The sequence below is a fragment of the Trichosurus vulpecula genome, chromosome 4 (genome assembly GCF_011100635.1).
Source record: "Trichosurus vulpecula isolate mTriVul1 chromosome 4, mTriVul1.pri, whole genome shotgun sequence".
Taxonomy (NCBI): domain Eukaryota; kingdom Metazoa; phylum Chordata; class Mammalia; order Diprotodontia; family Phalangeridae; genus Trichosurus; species Trichosurus vulpecula.
In genome coordinates, this window is record NC_050576.1 from 167,410,464 (window position 1) to 167,427,157 (window position 16,694).

A 16,694-nucleotide genomic window follows, 5' to 3' on the forward strand; every position below is an offset into this window, starting at 1 on the left:
CTTTCCCCAAATCCCGTTCAGACACAAATGATATTTTCCTCGTGTTTAATTTATCCATTATTTTAACAGAGCAGGGGACAGGAGATTTGCACAAAAAACAAAGCCTCCAGATCCAGATACCTCTAGTTTAGAAATTATTTTCTAATGGAAAGTGTTTTTTATCGGAATTTGTCAGATTCTCCTTACAGGAAGAATGAGACATGGAAAATTAAGAAAAGTGTTAGAATTGAAATAATTTTCCAAAGGAGTGGTTGAAAGGACTATAGAATTTTCTGAAATAAGCCATGCTAAGTGGTTTAACTGCCGGTCATTGTTTTACAGGGTTTCATCTTTCTGTGTATGAAAGATTATTTGAAATAGAAACATTTGGCACTGTGGAAACAAACACTTGCCCATGCTAATAATGCCCATGTCAGATCTTGGTTTAAAAATCCTTTGGCCTCCTGAACCATGCAGCTTCAACTTGAGAGTTTTCTGGACTTTGTCATTTCCAGACTGCCTTTAAGCTGACTCAGAAAAGGAGGAATTATGTCAACCTTTCTTTTTCTTTCTTTTGGATGTTGTGGTTTAGGAAAGATTTTGACAATAATAAAAGAAATCTCTCCTTTACACACTGTGGCTCTTTTCCTGGTTCCCACTTTCCTGGGATATTTCTGGGACGATCCTGTTTTGTTGAAGTAAATTCCCCATGTAGTCATGATGATGGGAAGACCTTAATTAAATCAGCCCTTTCTACAAGTATTCCACACACCCATTCCCCAGCTGTGTCATGGGGCAGGCAGCAAGCAATTTTCAGGGTAGCCAACACTTTTGATCATCTATTGAACACTGATTGTGGGATCTGTCAATATAAAGAAATACCGAAATAAATACTAAGAGCTATTGATGTACCTTTAAGTTTCCCCTTTAATCTCTGCAGGAGCCAGTGAGCATCTGTAAGTGATAATTGTATTGATGGGGGTGGGGGGTGGGTAGGGATTGTTGGATGTGAGAGAACTAGTAATGTGCAAGACTTTGGAAACATTGTAGAGTTCAGTTCTTGGCATCACTTGATTAAGCTGGCTGCGAGACACTCTAGTAAACTCATAGAATTTTTTTTTTAACATCTTGGGAGTAGAATGATACTCTTTTAATACTCCCCTCCTCCATTTCTGCTCTTGATTTTAATGGTTCTCTGTAGAAAAGTGGCCTCTTTTCCCCCCAAATCTATACTTCAGGTTAGTTTATTATACAGATTTTTGATAAGCCATGTTTTTCTGAAGAAGCAGGTGCGTTCTTGTTTATCTGTGCTGCTTTAGCTACTTGGCATGTGACCTGCAACCATGGTGAGAAAATGAATAGTCAAGTTGTTAACTAGCCGCCACATGATGCTTAAACCATCCTCTCTCAACTCCCTCCCCCACCCTCCACCCCTCTATGTGATTCTTGGAACCCCTTTTTGTGAAGCAGTTCAGTTTGATTGTTGTCCAGAGACTGAGGTGTTTCTAATACAGGAAGCTGCCCTCCTCCAAGTTCACCCAGAACAAATATGCATTTGCAAATACTTAGCTGAAAATGACTGAGTTCTCACTATCTTTTCTCCCATAATGATAAATAATATTTAGGCTTCTTTCCCCATCTCACAAAAAATGGAAATTTAAGAACTCTTGTTGCTCTTTATGCAGACATAAGTTTAACAGCTTTATTTTAGTTCACTCTGCATTAATAATAATAACAATAACTCACATTTCCATAATACTCTAAAGCTCTCTAAGTACAACTACCTTGTTTAATAGTTACTTTGTTTAGTTGTTTTAGTTGTGTCTGACTCTTGGTGACCCCATTTGGGGTTTTCTTGGCAAAGATTACTGAACTGGTTTGCCATTTCCTTCTCTAGCTCTTTTTACAGATGAGGAAACTTAGGCATGCAGGCTTAAGTGACTTGCCCAGGGCCACACAGCTAGTGCCTGAGGCTGGATTTGAACTCAGATCTTCTTGACTGTAGGCCTGGTGCTCTATCCACTGTGCCTTGTAGCTGCCCTGTGAAATAGTTATAGACATTGTTATTATCTATATTTATTCATGGGAAAATGAAAGCTAGGATAAATATAGCACTTTGCTCAGGGTTACCTAAGAAGTGCTGAAGCCAGGATTTGACCCCTTTATCACAAATGTTTAGAGTGAAAAAGTGATGATCAAAACTAATGGAACAGATAGGTTCTAGTCAGGTTAGTATGTGGAGTTGGTACCAAAGATCTACCTCTCTGGAATATGTGGTTTGCTGCTGCTGTTGACATTGCCTACTGCAGTAAAGCATTGGAACAGGACTTTCTGAAGACACAATGTAGAATTTAGAAAATTTAAGGTGATAGCTGAAATGTAAAGGATTTGAACAAAAATAGGGTGAGGATCCTTACTCAAGTGACTGATATATTTCTAAAGAGTGTTTGTCCCTTTCCTGTAGGGAGGAAAGGTTAGGTAGAAAGTTCCCCCTCACTTGAGTTCTCCTTTACAGATCCATGGAAGGAAGTATCCAGGTTCCAAAGTAGCTGATAACATGCATGTTGTACCTCTCTCTCCCCCCACCTCATAGGATGTGAAATCCTTAATAGTAAATCCTTCATATAATAGAACTTTAAATCCTTAATGGTTTTATTTTAATATCTGTACCTCTTCCCCACTCGCCTATCCCTCTTAGCTGTGTGTGTGTGTGTGTGTGTGTGTGTGTGATTTAATTTGAATTTAATTTGTTTGGTTTGAATTAAATGAAGAATTTTCTATCACTCTCCTTCTTTGTCGTATGAAGTCACAAAATCCCGGAGTGTGAACTCAGAATACCTGTGTGCTAGCATCATGAATCTCCTTGATAACATTCCCAATAAGTAATCCTCCAATCCATGGGAAAACCTCTAGTGATGTAGAACTCATTAATATTAATAATGACTCAGCTTGAGATGTTGCTTTAAGGTTTAGAAAGCCCTCTTCTGTTATCCTTGAGAGGGATATTGTATAATATGGTTATCCCTGTCTTACAGTTGAGAAGATAAGAGTGACTTGGCTTGCATTTCTAAACAAATGTCTGTAAATTGGGATTCAGCACTAATCCCACTAGATCATACTCCCTCCCTGATAAAATTTACCCCTTTCCATATGTAAGAATCTTGCCAGTGTGCTGTAGTAGAAATTGTACTATATAGAGAGTCACAGGTTGTAGGGTTCCAATCTCAGTCTTACCTACTACGTTGTTACCTTGGGCAAATATCTCAGCATTGCTTTCATTATCCACAAAACGAGGGTTTTGATGAATGTGGTCTCCAAGCCCTTCTTTTAGCTTTAAATCTATGTGCCATTTCTTTCTAGTCCCACCACATATTCTCCTACTGGTAATCTATCTGTCTTAGCTTAGGTGTATCAGAGACTAAAACTGGCTTTCCAAGCAGAGACTTCGTTTTAGTTTTAGAGTGACTTGAGCCAATTTGAGACAACTAGCAATTGGGAAATGGAAAGAATTGTCTCTCCCTGATGGAGCTCAGTGAACACTCAAGAACATGTTTCTCATATAGGTTTGGATTCAAAAAGGGAAGTGTCCAGCAAGGTGTGAAAGCTAGCCTCGTGCTTAACATCCAAATGTTTTCTCCCATTTTATCTATACAAGATTGTCATTGTCCTCAGAACAAGACTTTAAAAAATCTATTAGTACTTCCTAGGGTAGAAGTGAGTTTGAAATGGGGGTGGGATAACAGAAGCATTTGATTTATCTAAGTGGAGAATATGGTAGCAAAAGAAGCCTGACACCATGGTGTAGTGGACTTGAGACCTATATTCTAGTTTCACCTCGGATAATTTACCACCTGAGAAACCTTGGGCAAAACCTCTTTATCTGACCTCTATTTCCTTACTTATAAAAGGAGTGTTGGATTAGATGATATCTGAGAGCTCTCCCAGCTCAGATACTTTGTAATGCTTAATCTATGAACATTAGAGCATTTCAGGTAGAGAGAGTGGAGAACCGAGAAGTGGGAATTACTTCAAAGATGGTCAGATTCATAGGAAATGGATAAAATGCCATAAGCTATACAAAAAGGAAAGAAGTAAGGAAGTGAGGAGGAAGGGAGGGGTGTGTGTGTGTGTGTGTGAGAGAGAGAGAGAGAGAGAGAGAGGAGAAAGATAAGTTCTATTAGTATTTCTATTTTACAGATAAGGGAACTGAGACTGAAAGAGGTTAAATGACTTGACCAAAGGTTCTACATGAATCCCATCTGTGGCAGGATTTGCAATCAGGTCTTCCTGACTCAGAATCCAGTCACCTATACCACTTGCATCCAAATAAGATAATGATATAGGTGTAAAGCCATAGATGAATATAATCAGAATTAGTGCTAAAGAATGTAAAAGATGTGTAAGAGTTTTAGGAAAGAGAAGAGAATCTGCTGCTAGGACAGCTAGCCAGGTAAAAAGGTGAGCCCTTATTTGGGAAAATTTTGGATAATGGAAAAGAAACCAATGTACTTTCTTGGGTTAGTTAGAATAAAGTATAGCATTGTTCAGCATTTATTCATATAGGAAACAGAGATTCTGTTTGGGTGCCTTAGTCAGCCAGAGGCCTTCAGCTTTTACTTCAGTCTTAAACCACTCTGTTCTCTGACCAGCAACAGACACATCATTTTCAAGGAACAAGGAGGGAAAAATAAATACCAAATGGGAAGACCAGCAAATGTAATTGCATATCATTAGATCTACTACATGCACATTGTCTGTGGCATTTTGAATGAGAGCATTTTTGGGGTTTCATTCTGTGCAATCTGGTTATTTTGGTACTCAGTATTATGGGTGTATGTGTTGTCTTCATTCTCTTCTATCTCCCACATATTGCCAACCCCACATCCTGTATTTCCAGCTTGAAAACTGAAATTGAATGATGAATGATTTTGTTTTTATTGTGAGAGGTTTGTGCTGGCTCCACTTTTCCATCTTAAAATCCACAGGGAAGGTGGCATTGAACTGAAAAGAACTGACTTGGATTTCTCCCAGCATATATCACAAAGTCAGTTTTCTTTTACCTTTGATATTAACTTGATAACTCACTGGAGTTTTAACATAATTTCTGCCTTAGTATATGTTGAACACAGTTTCCCCATTAACAGATAGAATCCCTTATGGCAAGTGCATGGCCATAGGCAGGGGAAGTAGTAAGGGGCAAAATCAGAAAAGACTTCTAAAATTTTTTAATGGGGTCTTATTTCACCATATTCATTTTTTGTTGTTTTCTTGTGTGTGTGTTTTTTTTTAAAGCAAAGTTAAACCACCCCCCCAGATTTCACCCAGCAAATCAATGGGAGGAGAATTCTGTGTGGCTGCCATCTTTGGAATGTCCAGATCCTGGTTTGCTAATAATCCTGGTCTAAAACGAGAAAAAGGTTTGTATCTTTATTGAAATTGCATATTTGGCCCTTTTGAGAATTTTTTCTTTTGCTAAATTGCCTTCTAGTTATTTCAGTAAATTTGGAATACCCTCATAATTGGCATATATCACCTCAGTTCTTTATGCCCTGCTTTTACAGGATTAAGAAGGAAAGGATGATGTCTCTCTATATGTATAAAATGAGGGCCCACAGGGACTTTTTTCCAAATTGGCGTTTCTGAGAGCTATGCAGATGGGGAAAGTATTGGTAGGGGCACCAGTGATAGTTTATATCTGTACTGCAACAAATAAGCTGATTACTCAGTAGGGATCTAGATTTCGTGTAGATCCTGCCCCACCTCCCCCAATGCATGCATATCCAAAAATTTGCATCTTAGAAACTGATCCAGAAATAGGACTTTTTAAACATAAGTCTTTATATGACTGACTCCAATTGTATATCAGGCACTTCTCTCCCACACTTCTGGCTTCTTTTTCATTATTTAGAAACATAATCAATTTATCAAAAAGCTTTTATTAGGTACCTATTATATGCCTGACTCTTAGCTGGGCATCAGGGTCAGAAAGACAAAGAATGAATCAATTCCTACTCTCAAGGTGCTTATATTCTTTTTATTCTTAAACATGGCAAGGATAGCATCCCCTGAAACTATCTTACTTTGTGTTTCCCCTATATGACTAAATTTCTAGAAAGATCAAGTCACTGACTTGACATCTTCCTTATCACTCAGTTCTCACTGCCTTCAGACTTCACTACTGTATTTCTCCAGGTTGACCAACAACCTCTTTAATTTCCTAGCCCAACGTCCTTTTATCAGTTCTCATCCTCCTTGACCTTTCTGCAGCATCTTCTGTTAACTCTCTATTCTGGATATTCTTTCCTTCTTTTGCTGTCTTGAAATTCTACATTTCGTCATCCTTCCTGTTGAAGTCTCATAGGATCATATAGAGCCAAAAGAGAACTTGGCTGACTATTGAATCCAGGCCCCACATTTTATAGGTGATAAAACTGAGGGCTATACTGGTTAATCGCCTGCTTACACAAGGGCACATAAATAGTGCCAGAGGTAGGATTTAAACCCAGTTCCTCTGACTTCTCTCCCAATGCTCTTTGCACTATACAGCTGTTCTGTGTTTGTGTCTTTCATTATTTTTTTCTTCAATGTTCTTTGATGCTTTGCTCTTTTCCCTCATATGTTACACTTCTTTGATGAATTCATTGAACTATGTTTTCCGTTGTTTTTATTTTCATTTTTTAAAATGACATCTTTCAATATGTGTTTGTCCTTCATTTTCGAAGAGGACCATGACATCAGGGAAATGATGACATGACTTGTAGTTGACTTAGATTCGAGTGAGGGAGGTTCTATGCTAGGCCAGCCTCACCTCCTCCATCTGGATCCAGTGACCCAGTATTCATCAGGATGACTGGAGATGACCCAGGATACAATGGGAGACCCTGGCCCTTTTGGGCTAAGTCATTTTCATGTTTCAATATATAAAGAACACAAAAGAGGATATCACATGAAACTATGAAATTAGACTTATTTTTACTAATGTATATTAAATTTGACTCAATAGTAACAAAACATTCCCTGTCTCTTTCCTCCTTTGAACTTCCTTCTCTTCTATATATATTTTTTAAAATGTATTAGTTAACATGCATTTATTAAATGCTTGCTATGTGTCCACCACTCTGCTCAGCACTGGGAACACATAGAAAGGCAAAAACACCATCCCTGCCTTTAGGGAGCTCACATTCTTATTTAGTCAGTCAACAAGCATTTATTAAGCCCCTACTATGTGCCAGGCATTATGCTAAGCACTGAGAATAGAAACACAAAAGACAGTCTGAAGCCCTGAAAGAACTAGTTGTGGAGGCATTGTCCGTGATCTCTGAAAGATAGCAAATGACCTCTGACCTAGAAAGGACCACAGAGGACCAAACTGTACTTGAATCTTCATATCTACAACACTATAATGTGATCATTCAGCATTGGCTAGAAGATCTGCAGCAGAGAGAAACTAAACATCCATCTTCTAAGCATGTGTATCCCTCCTGTCTCATTTACCAGCTCTCACTGGTAAGTTTCTCTTGATATTAGATAACAAGTCAACATGTATCATGTGCCTACTATGTACCTGTGCTAAATGTCAGGGATACAAAGAAAAGAAGGAAGGAAGGAGAGAGCAGTCACATGCAAACAACTATATACAAACAAGATTTATAGGAGATAAATTGGTGATAATAGCAGAGGAAATATCTAGCATTAAGGGGAAACTAAAAAGGATTTTTGTAGAAGGTAGGATTTTAGCTGTGACTTAAACCAGGGAAGCCAAGAGATGGAAATGAGCAGGGAGAGAATATATGGGGAATAGCCAATGAAAATGACTGGAGTCAGGAGAGTCCTTATTTTGGGGGAAGACCTTCAAGGAGGCCACTGTCAATGGATCACAGAAAGAAAAGTCTAAGATGACTGGAGATGTAGAACAGTGACAGTTTATGAAGGGGTTACAATGATAAACAGATGATTTCACATTTGACCCTGGAGGCAGTAGGAGTCACTGGATTTTTTAAAATGGAGATGTGATGTATGCTTTAGGAAGAACATTTTGAGTGGAAGATGACCTGGTGAAGAGAGAGACTTAATTAAGGAAGAATAAACAATCAGAGGGCTTTTGCAGTAGTAAGGTGTGGGTGAAACAACATACAAAAAAATTAATTATACATTTAAAATATCTGCAATATCAGTGGAAAGTTATTTGGGGGAAAGGTGCTAGCTATGAAGGGGACCAGAAAAAAAAATAGACCTCTAGAAGAATGATCCATTGATCTCCTCTGTGCAAATGATAATCAGTCATCTTCTTCCCTGAACTTCAGTCCCACTCTCACTTTCCTGCTATGTATTCCCATCTGGGTATCTGCTAGCAACTTGAACTTACATATCCAAAACAGAGCTCACTGTCTTCCTCTTTTACTGGACTTTCTTCCAGCTTCTCCACTTCCTTTGATATTATCCCTATCTCCCAGCCATGTAGTTTTGACACTTTGTATCACCTTACATTCAGTGAGTCACCATGCTTTATTGATCATACCTCTATAATACTTCTCTAACACAGCCCCTCTTCTCCATTCATACTGCTTCACTTCAGGAACTTTGACCTAGACTGTAATTGGATATGAACTGGTCTTCTTGCCTTCATTTTACCCTCATTCCAATCCATATTTCATTCTAAAAACATTTATTAATTATTTTATGCTAAGTGATATGGGTAAAAAAACAAAAATGAAGTATTCTACTAAGGGAGACGACATTTTCACATATAATATGCAAAGAACAAATACTTGGTAGTTCAGGGAGGGAGGACGCTAACAGTTAGAAGGATCAAAAAAAGCTTCATGTAGAATCTGGTACTTAAGTTGGTAGAAGGAAGTATGGGATTCTTCAGGCCAAAGATGAAGAGTAAGTACATTCCAGTAAGGGGGACAACCAGCGAAAAGCACTGAGGCAATAGGAAATGAAGTGCAGTGTATCAGGAAGAGAATGATGACCTGATTAGCCTGATTATTGAGAGGTCATGTGAGGTTGGAAGGGTATGTTGGGGCCAGATTGTGAAGGACTTTAAATACTAGCAAAGAATTTTATATTTGAACTTGGAGGTATTGGGAAGTTACTGGGGTTTATTGAACTGGGGAGCCAAGGGAAGGGAAATTAGCTAAGTGCCTATTCAGATCTATATGTTAGATCTATGTGTTAGGAAAATCACTTTGGCAACTGTGTAGATTATGGATTGGGTTGATCAGAGACTTCAACTAGGAAAAACCAATAAAAGAAGCTCTTGTAGTAGTCCAAGTGAGAAGTCCTGAGGGCCTAAAATAGAGCAGTGCACATGTGACTTAAGAGAACAATACGGATGTAAGAAGTGTGATGAAGCAAGGAGGCCAGTGTCGATGGATCCCGGAATATGGGGTGGGGGGGGGGTGTTACATATAGAAGGGTTGGCCTTTTTAAGGTTAAGATCTAGCTCATTGTCAGAGACTGAGAGACTAGGGAATGATAAAAAACAGTTGACTTGAAGGGAAGGGAAGAAGAGGTAGCTCATGGTGAATGGCTTTAATTTCTTAGTAAAGTAAGCAGCAAGAGGGTAGGATGGAAAAGACTGTGTGAGAAGTTTGAGCAGAGAAGTTTTGAAACATCCTTTGAGGAGAGTGGGGTAGAGACTCAGTAAGGGAGAAGTACCAAGTTTGTTGTGCTGAGGAGCTATTGAGGTTAGATAATAAAAATTCATAGTGGATTCAGTCAAGTTTGTGGCATGACTTCTTCTAGCCCTATTCAGAGCAAGTAAATAGGAATGGAGGAGTCAAATGGTGGAAGTAGTCTAGCATTGGAGTCTGAAGAGGCATGAATGGCAATTGGATAAAAAGGCAAGAGATTTGGGAGTAGATGGCAGTGTAGAATTGAACTAATAAACTATAAAATAAGTGAAGATTTGGAAGTTAGGGAAGTAAATTTGGATTATGGGTGATGGTTAGATCAAGTATTAATGGGTAGAGAGATTGGAAGTCATGACAAGAAAGACAAATTTAAGAGAGATAAGGGATAGGAAGAGATTGGAATACTAGGAGATTTTGATCAGATGGAGCAATATCAGATTTTTTTGATTGTTGAAGCAAAGCAGTTGTGGGTGATGGTGAGGCCTTGGGTATGACCATCTTTTTTTGAACTTGAGGTATAATATAGCAATAAATCATGAGATCTGAAGAAATTAAAGAAAATTGGATATTAGAATGTTTGTGAAATCATGCAACATATATGTTGAAATTTCTAATGTAAGGACAGATTTTGAGGAGTAGTAGAAGACAATTTACCAGGTACTGAACTCTCAGAGACATGTGGGAGAATATCTTTTATTGGGATAATAGCCATCATGATTTGGATGGGATAATAAATTTTCACAGAATATATGTCAGAGGAGTAGAGGTTGCTGAATGATGGCAAAAGGAGAGTTTGGAAATGGCAGTGAGGAACGAGAAGCATTCTGATTCTCTCTCTATGAACTTTATGATGTTGGGGTATGACAAAGGGTATACAGTGCTAGAGAAGATGGCCAGGGATGCTGTGAATCTGCCTCCAACTCTGGCACAAAGTTGCCGGAGCAATTGAAACAATATTCAGGGTCTCCCTATATATTGTATATGGAACCTCTATTTTGTGTCTGTAGTAAAGTGTGAACTTCTTAGTACGGCTTTCCACAATCTGGCTCCAACCTACTTTTCCACTCATATTTCACATTAGCATGTTCATGCTCTGCAGTCAATAAGTAAGCATTTGTTAAGTGCCTTTTATGTGGCAGGTACTATGGTACGAGGATACAGAAAGAAGCAAAAGATAGCTCCTGCCCTCAAGAGGCTTACAATCTAATAGGGAAGACAACGTACAGAGAGTTACATACAAAACAAGCTATATACAGGATAAATAGGAAAAGTAGAGGGCAAGCACTAGAATTCAGAGGGGTTGGGAAAGGCTTCTTATAAAAAATGGAATTTTAGTTGGGACTTAAAGGAAGCTCAGGAGTCACTAGGCAGAAATGAGGAAGTAGAACATTCCAAGCATGGGGGACAGCCAGAGAGAGTACCTGAAGCCTTCGATGGAGTGTCTTATTCATGGTACTGTCACTGTATCAAAGAGTATGTGGTAGGGAGCAGAGTGTAAGAAGACTGGAAAAGTAGGGGCTAGGTTATGAAAGGCTTTGAATAGCAAATAGAATTTTTGATCTGATCCTGGAGATTATATGGAGCCTGTTGGACCTGTGCTTTAGGAAATTCACTTTAGTGGCTGAAAGGATGGATTAGAGTGAGGAGAGACTTGAGGCAGGCAGACCCACCAGCAGGCTATTGCGGTAATCCAGAAGTGAAGTGATGAGAGCCTGTACTAGAGTATTGGCAGTGTCAGAGAAGAGAAAGGGATGTATTCTTAGATATGTTGCAAAGATAAAATTGACAGGCCTTGGCAACTGTTTGAATATGGAGGGATAGTGAGGAGTTGAGAAAACACCTAGTTTGTGAGCCTTAGGGACTGGGAGGATTGTGTTGTCCTCAATAGTAATAGGGAAGGAGGTACAGGGAGCAGGGAAGGTAAAGGAGGAAGAGGGTCATGAGGAAAGATAATGAATTCTGTTTTGGACCTGTTTAGTTTAAGATGTTTACTGGCCATCCACTTTGAGATGTCTGAAAGGCAGTTGGAGTGGTAAGATTGGAGGTCAGCATAGAGGCTGGACAAGGATAGGTAGATTTGAGAATCATCAACATAGGGATGGTAATTAAATCCATGGGAGCTGATGAGATCACTAAGTGAAGAAGTACAGAGGGACAAAAGAAGAGGGCCCAGGAAGGAGCCTTGAGGGACAGCTATTATTAGAGGACATGGTCTGAAAGAGGATGCAGCAAAGGAGACAGAAAAGGGGTGGCCAGATAGGTAGGAAGAGAACCAGGATAGAGTGTTGTCCCAAAATCCTAGGTACAAGAAAATATTGAGGAGGGGAGAGTGATCAACAATGTCAGAGGCTACGTAGAGGTCAAGGAGAATGAGGTTAGAGAAAAGAGCAGGGTGGGGAACCTATAGCCCTGAGGCCATATGTGGCCTTCTAGGTCCTTGAGTACAGCCCTTTGACTGAGGATTGCACATATGGCCTTGAAGCCCCAGGTTCCCCACCCCTGGAAAAGACTTTTAGATTTGGCAACTAAGAGATCATTAGTAACTTTGGACAGAGCAGTTTTGGTAGAATAATAAGGCTGGAAATGACATATATTAGACTATTCACTATTCTGCCTAGACTTTTCCTGCACCCTCTTGTCTTTGCATTTATACATGCTTTCCCCTATTCTTTTTGTTTAATATTTTATTTTTTCCCAATTACATGTAAAAAACAATTTTTAACATTCATTTTAAAAAAAATGTTGAGTTCCAAATTCTCTTCCTCTTCTAATACCCCCTTGTTAAGAAGGAAAGCAATTTAATATAGGTTATATTTATGGAGTCATGCAAAACACATTTCCATAATTGTTGTGTTGTGAAAGAAAACACAGACAAAAAAAATAAGAAAAATTTAAAAAAATTATTAAAAAGTATGCTTAAATCTGCATTCAGACTCCACTAGTTCTTTCTCTGGAGATGGTAGCACTTTTTTTAATCACAGGTCCTTTGGAATTGTCTTGGATCATTCTGTTGCTGAGAATAGCAAAGTCGTTTCATCATACAAAATTGCTGTTATTATGTACAATGTTCTCTTGGTTCTACTCACTTCTTTTTTGCATCAGTTCATATAAATCCAGCTTTTTCTGAACGCATCCTCCTCATCGTTTCTTTTTTTCCCTTTTCTTTTAATATCTAATTATGTATTTATTTTTAAAAACATTTTCCCCAGTTACATGTAAAACAATTTTAACATTTATTTTAAAAACTTTGGGTTCCAAATTCTCTCCCTCCCTCGCCCCATTCATTGAGAAATCAAGCAGTTTGATATAGGTTATACATGTGTAGTCATGTAAACATTGCCATAATAGACATGTGAAAGAAAACATAGACCTAAAAACTCAAGAAAAATAAAGTGAAAAAAAAAGTATGGTTCAGTCTGCATTCAAATACCACCAGCTCTTTCTCTGGGGATGGATAGCACTTTCCATCCTGAGTCCTTCTGAGTTGCCTTGGATTGTTGTATTGCTGAGACTAGCTAAGTCATTCACAGCTGATCATCTTACAGTAACGCTGTTACTTTGTACACAGTACATTTCACTTTGCATCAGCTCATGCAAGTCTTTCCAGGTTTTTCTGAGAGCATCCTGCTCATCTTTTTTTTTTTTTAATAGAGCAGTAGTATTCCATCATAATCCCATACCATAACTTGTTTAGCCATTCCTCAGTTCATGGGCATCCCCTCAATTTCTGATTCTTTGACCCCAGAAATGAGCTGTCATAAATATTTTTGTACATATTCCCTCTTTTTTTAAAATCTCTTTTGGGATACAGGCTAAATCAAAGGGTATGCATGGTTTTATAGTCCTTTGAGCATAGTTCCAAATTGTGCTATAGAATGGTTGAATCAGTTCACAGTTCCACCAACAATGCATTAATGTCCTTTTGAAGTTCTTCAAGAATTTTTTGGGGGGGTGGGAGAGTCTGAGACCAATTTACATTTTTCCTTGAGATTTTGGATGTAGCAGTTTTGACTTTGTTGTCTTCTTCTGAGTTTTCATTTTGATCTTCCCTGACACCATAGTAACTTGATTTTTTGTTGTTGTTTGCTCATTTTCCAGCTTATTCCTTGGCTTTTAACTTTGTATTAAAGTTGGGCTCTGCTTCTAGGGTGTAGCGGGTACTGTCCCAAGCTTCAGGTTTTTTGTGCAGCTGTTTTCAGAGCTAGTTCGGAGGGGCGGCAGGGGAGGGATGTGCAAGTTTTCAGTTCTTCCAAGGTGGTATGAACTAAGGAGTGGTGTGTTTACTGTTCTCCTGGCATGTGCTTTGATCTGTGAGTGACTACAAGCACTCTTTTCTACCCCAGAACTATGACCAGGGTCTCTCCTTCCTTGCTGCCATAAGCTCTGGAGTGCTAGTGCTCCTCCTCACCCTGGGACTTTGATCTGGACTGTGACCCAGATCCATGTAAGGGCCATGTAACAGAGTCCTGCCCCCAGTGCTAGCAAAGGGGCTCCTGACCAGTTGTCTGACCTTTGCTCTTCCCACCGCCCCCCAGTGTGTGAGCTGAGAACTCCAGAAGATGCCAGTTCATTGGCCCTCAAGGCCTGCTACTGGGTTGCCAGGGCATTACCTTTGCTGAACTGCACTCTACTCTCATCCCAGTGTGACAGACCTTTCCTGCTGACTGATTCCTTCTTCCTTCCTTCCTTCCTTCCTTCCTTCCTTCCTTCCTTCCTTTCTTTCTTTCTTGCCCACTTTTTAAGTTGTCTTGGGCTGGAAAATTACTTCACCTCATCCTTTTGTGTGTTCTGCTGCTCTAGAATTCATTTTGAGATATTATCTAAAGTTGTTTGAAAGGGAATTTAGGAGAGTACAAGCAAGTCACTGCCTTTTTTCAGCCATCTTTCTTCCTCCTTTCCTTCCTCCTATTCTTGAAGTGCACTCTGTATCTGTTAAGATCTTTCTATTAGTTCTAGGTCCTGCTCAGGTGGTGTCTCCTCCATACAGTGTTTTGAGATTTCTCCAGCCGTTTTTCAGCCCACCAGCCTCAGGTATTACCAGGATAGTTTGTCTGAATATATCTTTTGGCGTAGCTATCTTCAAGATTATTTACTATTTATTTTTGTGCAGGTCATATGCTCTGCATTGAATTGTAGGCCTGTTTTTTTCATCTTTTTATTCTGTCTTCTACATAGTACCTTACTTGGAATAGGTACTTCGTAAGTGCTTGTTCAGTTTTATTCAGCAAGTTTTCTTAAAACATCTGCAGAGTAAAACAGTTTTATTTGTAAACACAATTTGTTTTACATTCCTTTTTTCCCCTCTTGTCTTTGTTTCATTAGTATTAAAGTAGGTCACAAACAGGTTTGTTTTGAAACACCTCTCTGGTCAGGCTTACCCTTGGCACATCTCTTCATTCCCCCTAAGCTTAAAACTGGCCATCAGACCTCCACCCTTTCTCTTGTTATCTCTGTTCACTGACTCTTTCCTGGGAAACATGATATTGAGCACAGCAGGTTCCCTGCACAAATGGAAGAGAATACAGTCAAGTCGGCAAGCCTTCCATTTCCTTATCCCATCTTTAATTTTTGTTCCCTCCTTAGCTTCAGTGATGGTATCTGAGGGACCTTTTGTTACAAGTTAAAACATTCTGTGAAGCTCATTTTTCAGTGTTTCTCCCTGCTGTTCTAATTACCCTTTTAACTTGCCTTTCCTTTATATCCTACTGACTAGTTATCAGCCATTTTCTCCAAATTGGCACTGTAATTGATTCGTCTGGCTTAGAGATAGGGTGACCCGCCCAGCATTCATAGGAGATTTTATATTTGCTGCTAGGTTTACTGTAAAACCTGAGATGCAGGACTGGACCTGTTGTGGTTGTGGGGACATGTGTACTCACCTGAAAGCCATTTGTTTAGCAACATATTTAGCTGTTGATCTCCCTGAGTTTGGCTGACCTACTTTTAAGGTTGGGGCAAATGATGCCATTAAGGGTAGTGACGTTTGAGGGATTAGCAGAGGGTGATGTGTAGTTTCTTCATTTCTAGGGACTTGAGATTTTTTTAGTGTGGGTGAAGAATATTCATAGGCTAGGTACAGGTGAGCACAAATTCTGCATAGTTCAGTCTGAAAAACTTCTTCCATGAAAACTTAGTTTACTTCAGTTCTGATTCATCATGTTTAATCCTTCCTGACAGTGTTTAATTTTTATAATGCAGTCAGAATTTCATCACAACAAAATCTGAGGAACTGTGCATTATTTTGTTGTAGCAGAGTTTGAGTGTATTACATATTGCTTGGAAATAAATGGGCAATTAGCTGGGCTTTTGAAATGTTGATTATATGGAGATATTTATTATAATTTTCCTCTTTTACTGGATATTTGACTTAAATGGAAAAGTCTGTAGGAGTAGGTCAAGTGATTGCTTTCTTTGCCTTGACTATTCAGGGGTGATGTGAAGTACCCTTGGAACATTCTGAACAGGTAGAACACTTAAAGAAATGATTGTCATCTACCTTGGCACGGTGGATTTGTCCTCTCCCCTTTTGTGTTCTTTTCCTTAATCCAGATTATACTTTTCTCTCTGCATAGATCAGTCCAAACAGTTTGTGGTTGAGTCCTTGTATATCATCAGCTGTTATGGGACTCTGGTGGAGCATGTGATGGAACCTCGGCCACTCAGCACTGCCCCCAAGATCAGTGATGACACTCCCCTGGAAATGGTGACATCTCCCCGGGCCAGCTGGACTCTAGTGAGGTAGTACCTCCTGCCTTTCTCCATAATACCTTAGCATTCCTCTTCCCTGGAGGTTTTGTTCCCTTCCACGTATAAAAGCTTATTGCTGCCCTTTTCTCCAGTCTCATGCTCACTGAAAGTACCCAGTGGCACAGAGCCAGCCTTTAAGTGAGCTGCAAACCAGTAGAAGAGGACTGGAAGCTCTCCTTTAAAGGCATTCCCAAAGAATGTGAATTAGCAATAGTCATAGCCATTGTAGTACTATTTTGTAAAGAATCAGTGTCCCATTCTAAAGTGTGTCCCAGTGGGGATCAGGATAGCTTCTCATAAAGAAAGAGGGAAAATATCTTAGAAATGGCT

The 16,694-nt window shown here is 39.3% G+C and overlaps 1 protein-coding gene across 9 annotated transcripts in view; it reads left to right on the top strand.

The window, feature by feature from the left end:
- Positions 1-16,694, top strand: part of BCAS3 (BCAS3 microtubule associated cell migration factor) — a 772,682-nt gene that overhangs the window by 348,789 nt on the left and 407,199 nt on the right. For all 9 annotated transcript variants that reach the window (XM_036754180.1, XM_036754172.1, XM_036754177.1 and 6 more), the window contains 2 exons: positions 5,272-5,396; positions 16,190-16,355. In XM_036754180.1, the coding sequence (XP_036610075.1) occupies positions 5,272-5,396; positions 16,190-16,355 (291 nt within the window). The remainder of the gene's footprint in view (positions 1-5,271; positions 5,397-16,189; positions 16,356-16,694) is intronic.